The 8,895-nt window shown below is 56.1% G+C and overlaps 2 protein-coding genes across 2 annotated transcripts in view; both read right to left on the bottom strand.

Annotated features, from left to right (window-relative positions):
* Window positions 1-562: 562 nt before the first annotated feature.
* On the bottom strand, window positions 563-5,876 carry TSFM (Ts translation elongation factor, mitochondrial). Its single transcript, XM_019556472.1, has 6 exons — window positions 5,789-5,876; window positions 5,103-5,255; window positions 3,920-4,048; window positions 2,836-2,958; window positions 1,963-2,047; window positions 563-1,190 (listed from the first exon to the last, which is right to left on the bottom strand). Exons 1-6 carry the CDS (start codon window positions 5,831-5,833, stop codon window positions 724-726), a joined length of 1,002 nt encoding a protein of 333 aa, XP_019412017.1. The 5' UTR covers window positions 5,834-5,876; the 3' UTR covers window positions 563-723.
* Window positions 5,877-7,033: 1,157 nt separating this feature from the next.
* Window positions 7,034-8,895, bottom strand: part of METTL21B (methyltransferase like 21B) — a 2,348-nt gene continuing 486 nt past the window's right edge. The window contains exons 2-3 of the mRNA XM_019556473.1: window positions 8,202-8,313; window positions 7,034-7,939 (exon numbers count right to left, since the gene is read on the bottom strand). Of these exons, the coding sequence (XP_019412018.1) occupies window positions 7,557-7,939; window positions 8,202-8,313 (495 nt within the window). The 3' untranslated portion in view covers window positions 7,034-7,556. The remainder of the gene's footprint in view (window positions 7,940-8,201; window positions 8,314-8,895) is intronic.

Here is an 8,895-nt window from a genome sequence, read left to right as displayed (position 1 = left end):
GCCAGTGCCCACTGCTCCTCTAGGCTTCCAGCTCCTGGGGCTGGAAACCCATGCACAAGCTGTTTCTTGATAGAGGCAGCATGGGATCAGCATGGCCTGTCTCGCAGGAGGGGAACAGGGGTTCTAGATGTTGCAGGTGATGGTGCCATGCTGCATCTTGTGGGCAGAATCTAAGGTCTTCTTGGCAGAGGCTGCAGGTCACATGGGGAGGGCAGAGGCAGCCCAGATACATGTGCCACATGTTTGTAGCCTCTGTCCCAATTAGGCACAACTCTGTTCCACTGCCCCTACTGGAGAAATAGCTTGCGTTTGCCAAGGCATCAGTGCCACAGGAAGGGACGCAGCATGTATTAAGGCACATTCTCCCTGTACATCCACAACACAACACTCTTCTGCTTGGGGTTCTCTCTGGTGGGAGTCAAGAGACTGACAAAGGGGCTTGTCTTTGTGAGAAAAGCATGTGGCAGGGGAGGATCAGGGCTGCTAAAGGTGACAGAGGCAAGAATAAAGCATCATTACCCCCAAGCCCCAGCCCCTCAGGGACATGGATCAGAATCAGGTTGACCTGCATTTTACCAAACACCTATTTACTGGTGCTTGCTTTGTTGCCAGCAGCTGCACAATCCCACAGACTGACTCTGCAGAGACCCCCCCTTGGCCCTTGCAATGTCCCTTGGCCAGACCTCCCATGAGGGAGCAGGCCCTGAGCCAGCCTTAAACCCCCTAGGCTGGGGGTGAAGCAAGGAGAGGTATTCCATCCTCTTCTCGAGACTCCTGGGCTCCCGGCAGCTCAATATCTTCCCCACATTCAAAACGCACAAAGTCCAGCACAGATATGCCATGGTGCTGCACGTACTGGCCCAGGCTGAGGTTAGGGTCCAGCAGGAAGGACTGAGCCAGCATCTTCGTCTCTGTGTCACCCCCAGGCTCGTCGTCCAGGGTCCCCAACGACAGAGGTGCCATGCCCACAACGTGCTGCCCCAGCTTCCGGCCCATATCCACCAGGCTGGTGCCCAGGCTATTGGCCAAAGCCTCACAGATCACCAAGGCACCATATTTGCCCAGGGCCACCTTGATCAGGGAGGGAGCACCTGTCGGAAGACTCCCATGGACGTAGGAGCCGATGTAGCAACCAGCGGGCACGGCCACCCAGGCGGCTCGCCTTAGCACCATGTTCTCGCCCAGCTTCCCTGCAAGGAGCCAAAGCAAAAGCAGGTCTCACTGGGCTGTGATCAGGACAAGCCAGAGGCAGCTGTGCTCTCTCCAAATGCATGCTTCCGAAAGGAACCTGAGGGTGGGGGTGGGGGCAGCAGTTCTCCAGCAGCCTCACCTCAATTTCAGGGCTGCTGCTGGAGGCATAAAGAGATCTGAGAACACGGGGTGGCACCGCACGATAGGCAAAGCTCCCGGCAAGCTACTCCTCCAGACCCAGAGCTCTGGGCACCCCCAACTCCAGAAAGAGCCCAGCCTTCCCCCTGGTGCTAAAAAGGCCTGCACTGTTTCCAGATACCAGCTGGCTCCTCTGCTTGCCACCTGAATCTTTCCTGGGTATCTAAATATGGAAAAGCATCCCCAGGGAAAGGGTCCAACTAGCTCATAAGGAATACCAGGGCATGCTAATTACCATATTTTCTGCATAACATGCATTTCCTCTCAAAACAATTGTAAACAAAAGTGTGCATTATATATGAGAAATACAGCACTAGTTTTAGTCAGTTTTGGGCAAACGTGAAAGTAAAATCTGCAGTCAAGAAGCAGAACAAGGAGCTGGCTTAGCTCCCTAGTGGCTGCTACTCAGTTACTACAACAAAATATCTTTTCCCCTTTCATTCTGCCTTTCAAAAACAAAGTACACATTATAGTCTGGGCCATGGTGCCTCAAATAACACTTGGTCTGTGGTAGTCCTAATTGTAAGTGCCCCGTTTTCACCCCCTAGCCAGCCACAGGCACTAGACACTCACCTATAGCCAGGGCCACCTGGTCACTCAGAAGCCTGCCTTCAGGCACGGTTCTGAGCTGGGAAAGATCCTCCGCCTTCAGACAGCGCTGAAATAGGGATGAGAAAACACCCAGTTACGAAGACAGAGTAGGACACATGTCTCCGGCCTTGCAGCCCTGCCCCATCTCATAGCCAGAGCCAGACACCAGCCCCTGAATATGACCCTCTGTGATGCCCGCAACCTGTCCCCAACAGGGCCACCTGATGGGGAAGGAAGCGCTTTGCTGGGACAGCTCCCAGAAGCTGAAGGATTGTGGCAATATTAGGAAGCCTGTTGGGACTGCTGCAACTGGAATGGTTTGAGACCAGGCTGTGCAGAGACAGCACAGAGTGCAATGGAGCAGAACTCTCTGACAGGGGCTGGCTGCTCCCATTGAGACTCTGCAGCTTGGCTGCTCCATATAGCAATTTATAACAAAGACAGATAGATGGACAGATAGCCCAATGACCAGACAGGCTCCCACCACACAGGGGACTGAGCCTGTGGATCAGCTCAGATCCCCACTGGCAGTGCTTGCACTTCCAAGGACAAAGCTCCCAGCTGCTCTGGCCATGTCCAGAACTGCACGGATCTCAGCAACAATGAGCAGCTGAAGGGATTCCAGTCTCTCCAGCCTCCACAGCCCAAACTAGGCAAAAAACAATGGGTAGGAGGCAGCTCCCGGGAGAAGGGGTATAGATGCATCAGCATCTGCTCCAGCAAAGGGGCTGGAACCCACATGATGCCCTTCCCAGGCAAATGCCCCTAGCCAATCCCTCCCACCTGGTGAGAGTGTCATGGATAAATGAGTCACACGGTGCAGTGATCAGACAGTCTGTGCAAGCCTGCTTTTACCTTGACATATGTCGTGAGCTGTTTCCCAGAATCCTGATGGTGGACCATGATCCCAGCTGCCACTTGCTGAACCAGCTGGTGGAACCTGGCATTCCTGGCCACAAAGTCTGTCTCACAGTTCACCTGGCAGAGAGAAGAGATGACTGCGTGCTTTAAAGCTATGTAAAGGGTGATTTCAGCAAGCAGTGCAATTGCTGGGGCCGGGGATTAGTGCCATGATGGGATCAGAACAGGCCAGTTGTCCCTGAAATGTTCATGATCTTGGGGAGGGAGAACAGGCCAAGGTTTACTCCAGTTCAGGGGAACTGTTTAGGATCATCAGTGCTAGCTATTTTCCTACTAACTGGAACTTTACATGACAAAAGTGTGTCACGTATTAAATACCATGTTCTCTCACATACAAAACACACCCCTGAACATAATACACACCTGATTTCTGAAAGGCAGAACAAAGTGAAAAGGGAAGGTTTTCCAGGACATTTGGCTACACAGAGCAGGGACAGAGCCTCATCTTCAGCGGACCTACTCTCTCTTTCCTGTTTAACTGAAGCTGAAACCCTGGCCGCACCTGAAGGCTAGCATCCATGGGCAAATGTATGATTTTGAAATGGGCTAAAGAGTCTCCAATGCTGGGAAACAAAACAGAGGGAGAGCAAAGCAGACAGAAAGTTACCCTAAGAAAGGTTAGCCCAATTAGTGGAACATTAAAACACAAAAAGGAGACGTTATTGTTAACACTTCACAAGTGAAAAAACAAGGAGACGTTAAGTTAACCGACTCCTTCAGCTGCCTGAGGAACAGTGTAATAGCTGCTGCACAGTATGCCAGGAATCAAAGCAGGGCAAAGAAAAAAAGAAATAAAAAAAAAAAATCACCAGAAAGAAACACCAAATCCCTGCTTAATATGCACACCCCAATTTGGGGGGTGTGAGATGTATTGATGAGAATAGGGTAAGTTAACCTCCCAGCTGTGAAATCTGAGTGTGAGTGTCACAGGGAACTACAGGGGTCAAACAAGAAGCTGTGGACTAACACCAGCACTGGTACAGACCACTTCACAAGTTTATGTGCAAGGGGTACTTACCTCCACCATCACAGCCATATTCCCCTCCTGCAGCACTCCAATGAGCCCTTCTTTTGCCTTCCTGCCCTGCAGCTTGGACGCTTTGCTCCATCCTTCCTTCTGAGCTTGCTTGTGGAGCCAAATTTCAGCCTTTGAGGACAAAAACCAAGCAGTCAGCTCAGCCCAGAGCCCCCAGCTCCATCTCCCTTTAGAGCATGGGACCATCCGTGGCAGCACTGGGGCCTGGATGATAGGGCTCCCACAAGCCATATCTTTGACACTGCTGGTCTGTAATGTGCAAATCTACCTGCCTTCCACTCAACTTCAAGCCAACACTGCTAACCCTGGCTGCTTTGGACAGCATTTCTCAAGCTGTGGGTCACAAGAATATTTCAAAGGGTCAAAAGCTCTGGCAGGGCAGAGGAGTGGTGGGAAGGTGTCTGCCCCTTTCAGGAGGGGAAGGGAGCAGGGGAGAGCTACGTGGCCAGGCTGGTGACACTGGGGTCAGTGCTATGCTCCCAGGGGCAGGGCAGCCAGGAGATTCTGCTCAGGAGGGTGGGAAGGGCCATAACCAAGTTGTCTGGCATGTCATGGCAGCCCCAGCCCAGGGCAGGGGGTGCCACAGGCCTCTCCCCCTCCCTCCAACCAGTGCTGGAGCCAGATTCCCTCTCCTGCTGCCCACATGAGCTGGAGCCACTGCAGCCACCGTGCTCTGGCCCAAGTAGGACAGGGGCAGCTGGGGGCCCTGGGTCAGGTGTGAGGGTCACCGGCATAGCCCATGGCAGGGAGGGGATGGGGGTCAGGCACTGGCAGGGCTAGAGGAGCGTGGGTCAGGACTGGCCATGGATCTTTGCAAATGGATCCTGGTACAAAAAAGGCTGAAGACCACTGGACTAGACCTGCCGAGATCCCTTCCAGCACTAATTTTCTATGACTACCTCTCTTTATTTCATGAAGTGCCATTAGCTTTGCTACCTGTAAACCATTTCCTCCTACATTCTGGGGTTTGGAGGAACAGAAAGGACTGCCCTGTTCTTGCTTGGCTCTTTCTTCATCTGTTGTAGCCCACCCTCACCTCCAACCTGCCTCCTTCTTCCGGGAAGGAAAATCCAATCTCTAGGCCCGTTTAGACAAAGGGAGTCAGAGCCCCACAACCCCTGGAATTCAACCCAAGGGCTGGGCGCAATAGGAAGGCAGCCCCCACCTGCTCGAAGTCGTTGCCAAATGTCTCCAAGGCTTTCTTGCAGTTCATAAAGGAGTAGCCCGTTTTCTTCCGAAGCCGCAGCAGGAGCTCCTTATTTGTCGCCAACAGCTGCAGGCCGGCATGGAACAGCCGGGCCAGGGGCCAGGAGCCCAGCTGCAGGGAGGAGGAGATAAGAGCCAGGGCTGGGGGACCTGGAGCCAGCAGGGCATGCTGCAGTGGGAATGGCCCTTCCGGGGGCCACCGCAGCCTAGCTCTGCCAGTCACGGCTAGCCAGGTCCATGCTGGATCCTCTTAGTTCCCAGGGGACACCACAAGGATCGACGCCCTCCAATGCGACCCCCCCACCCCATCCCTAGGGCAGCACTGCTCCACAGCAACTGCCTCCATGGCAACCACCTCCCAGGGTCTTGCCCGGGCCACAGAACCTGCAAGGCAGCAGGAAGCCTCTCAGGGGTGAAGGATCAAAGGTCAGAGAGCATACATGCTGGTGAGCAAGAGAAACCCCTGGGGAAGAGAACCCAGGAGTCCTGCCCCAGGAACTGGGGGAGGGGCAGGACTCCTGGGTCCCCTTCCCAGGGCATTAACGTGCTCGCCAGAGGCCATTGCCCCTGACCTTTCAACCCGGGAGGCCCCATGTCCTGGCCCTTGGATCTTTCACCCCGCAGGAGCCGGGCGCTGCCCCTCACCTGCCCCGACCGGGCCCCGAACACACCGAGCGCCGCCCGCTGCATCCCGAAGCCGCGTCGCCGAGGCGCGCACGTTCTGCGTCACGGCAGGGGACAAGCCCAGCGTGAGGCGCATGCGCAGGGGGCCCGGCGCTGGTTTAGTGCGTGGCCAGTCACGACCCCGCCCCGCCCTGGGCTGAGTAGATTGGAGGGCGCGCTGGCTGGCGTCAGCGGCCAATAAAAAGAGGATCAGAGGGCAAGGCACCGTCTCATTGGCTGCTGAAGTGCTTTGGGGCGGAACTCTCCGGCCTGCTTTCCCCATAGATTCATTTAACCCTTTGAATCCTGGGAAGCCTAGCACAGGATTTAACCCTTTGAACCCAGGCGGCCTGATCCCAAGCCCCAGCCATCCTGATCCCCACCCCCGCATATAAACCCAGGTGTCCCCATTCCCCCATATAAAAATCCAGGTGTTCCAATTCCCATATAAAACCTAGGTGGGCCTGACTGCCCCCAGCCCCCATATAGAGCCCAGGCATCCTGATCCTGCCCCCTCCCCCCAGGCCAGTCCAAAACCCAGGTGTCCCCCTGGCAAAGAACCCAGGGGTCCTGCTCCCATACCCCATCCCTGGGGAGTCCCAAGTCCAGTGCTGCAAACAACGCCCCTGCCCACAGCTTGCAGGGCGAGGGCAGCCAGTGCAGATGCAGCAAAGCGGAGCTGGCCCCATGCTCTGAGCCCCTCGCTCCTGCAGGAGCTGGATGCACACATAACACCCCCCTCCACCACACCCCCAGTATTCCCCTCCAGCCAGGCTGTTAGTGCCTGGAAGACAGGGCGCTTTCCTCATCAGAGAAAGTCCCTGCAATGTTGCTAGCCAACCACAAACCCCCAAAATGCAATAGTCCTTCGCCAAACCACCCGGCTTCCTAGAAGGAGGAAGCAATTCCTCGTACGGGGGCCCAGTGCTCGGAACGCAGGCCAGAGCCCTGGGAAGCTCACGCAGCAATCGAGGCCCATGAGGAAGTGTCACCTCCGCACCCCCCGCCTAGAGCATCTCCGGGAGCCCCCCGACGGCTCTTCCCAGCCTAGTTCCCGCAACATCTCCCCCCAGCACCCTCCCTTAGTCACTTCTCAGTAAACAAAGCATAGTGCTGCACATTCCTCTCCTCTTACGAGGTAACACAAGTGCCCCATCACCAATCAGAGCAATAAGGAGGTCATGAGCTCGTGACACCATTGGGTGGGAATGCAAAGGAGCTTTTAGTCATTTTGCCCTTGGCTTTTATCCCCTCCCACCCTTCGCAAGCAAGAGTCTTTCCAACCAAGCCCGGCATGAAACCCACTTTTACTTCTCATAGACCATTACAAAAAAAAAAGCAAAAAAAGAGAGATACGTGCAAGGCACCATGGTGTCTCCAAAGGATCGTTCAATGCTGGTTATTCCCATCTGGCTTCCCTGGTGTGAGGCTCTTTTGCTGGTGGCCCAGAATCCTCCTCCAAAAAGATCTCCCCAAAGATGGCATCTGGTTACGGGGGCTGCCACATCCACCCACTCCCAGTGCAGGAGGGGAGGGCTGGTAATGTCCTGGCTCCCTGTTGCTGGCATGGAAACATGGTCCGGTTCTGTGTTTGCCCGGAGAGCAGCATCACGCTCCCCCCTAGCACGGGTATGTCTGGATGCCGGTGGCTCGATCAATGGGGATGCTGATACACATACTACGGATGTGGCTCAGTTGGAAAAGCCTGCATCCATCCCCCTAAATCTGGGGGCAAAGCACGGCCCCTGCCTCACCGCCGCATGACTCGGTAAATGCTGATGTTCTCCTGCTCGTCCCGCTGGACCAGCTCGCAGGCAAAGTGCCGAGGAAGCAGCGTCTCAAAGAAGTCGGTCGTGCCATGCTCCTGCCGCATCTTGGACGCCAAGTAGATGGTAGAGCCGGGGCCACTCAAGTGCTGTAGGGTGCGGAGCAGCAGTGGGTATGTGTCCCGCAGGTAGATGATGTCAGCCCCCAGAATGACATCATAGCCGCTCGGGAACTGCTCGTGATCCAGGCCCCAGGACAGGGCACGGATGCGGACCCGAGCCATGTGCTCCGCTGGCACGTTACGGGCCACGTTCTCCTGGAGCTGCTCCAAAGCCAGTGGAAGGTCCGTGAGGGTCACATCTCCCCCTGGAAGGGGCGAAAGGGCGCCGGGGGGGTTTGCACCAGATCCAGCACTGACCCAGAAGAGCAGCCATCTCTGCCACTGGCACGGAAGGGTTGACCAATGCCCGAGGCAATTGGTAGCTGCCCCACTGCTAAATCTCATTAGCTCTCCTTGTACAGAGCACCTCCACCAGGCAGGGGCCCACAGTTCCAATGCTGAGGGGCTCACCCCCCCCAAACCAGCATGCAACACACCCCAGAGTCACAGGTGAGCTGCCATACGTACCAAGCAGGGTGGCCAGGATGCCCACGATGCCCGTCCCGGCACCCAGCTCGATCACCTGCTTGCCCCGGAAATCCAGCTGCTGCTTCTCAAAGTACTGGCACAGGGCAAGCGCCTGTGGCATGGAGGACAGGGTTGCATGTATTGATGGAGACATGTCAGAAGGGAACACAAGGGACGCAGTCTCTTTGGGGACTGCTTTGGGTCACCCCCCGCCCTGATGAACAGACGGAGGGGGCAGCTGCTGTAGCAGGGACCGCGCAAGGATGGCATCTTGCAGGGCTCAAACCCAGATCCAGAACTGAGCAGAGAGTCTTTGCTCTGAGCCTGGAGGGGGGGGCATTCAGAGGCCAGAGCCATCCTCTGAGCTGCACAGATACCCCTGCTCCGACTCGTAAGCCAACTCCCCCCACCCCAGCCACAGGCACCATGACAAGGCCATGGCCTTCCACTGGGGGCTCACCCCCAGCCAGTCCTCTACAGGCTCATCTCCCCACTTCAGCTCCCTGCTGACCCCCTCACGCCCTCCCCCAAAGTCCTTTCCAGACAGGCCTCCTGCAGCCAGCTCCCCCTATACTCTGAGACCCCCTTCCCACTCCAGGCAACTCCCCATGCACATTAGGACTCCCTACATCCATCCCGGGCAGCCATCTGCTCCAACCCAGGCAGTTTCCACTGCACCCCCCCCAGCTATCTG

Source organism: Crocodylus porosus, unplaced genomic scaffold (genome assembly GCF_001723895.1).
Source record: "Crocodylus porosus isolate Cpor-Errol unplaced genomic scaffold, CroPor_comp1, whole genome shotgun sequence".
In the NCBI taxonomy this organism is placed as follows: domain Eukaryota; kingdom Metazoa; phylum Chordata; order Crocodylia; family Crocodylidae; genus Crocodylus; species Crocodylus porosus.
This window is presented reverse-complemented; position numbering and strand designations above follow the sequence as displayed.

Excerpts from the sequence above, each read along its gene's own strand:
- TSFM (XM_019556472.1), bottom strand. The coding sequence starts at position 5,833 with ATGCAGCGGGCGGCGCTCGGTGTGTTCGGGGCCCGGTCGGGGCAG. Across the intron at positions 2,959-3,919 it reads ATATGGCTGTGATGGTGGAG|GTGAACTGTGAGACAGACTT; the intron begins GTAAGTACCCCT and ends TCTCTCTGCCAG. Across the intron at positions 1,191-1,962 it reads CCAGGTGGCCCTGGCTATAG|GGAAGCTGGGCGAGAACATG; the intron begins GTGAGTGTCTAG and ends GGCTCCTTGCAG.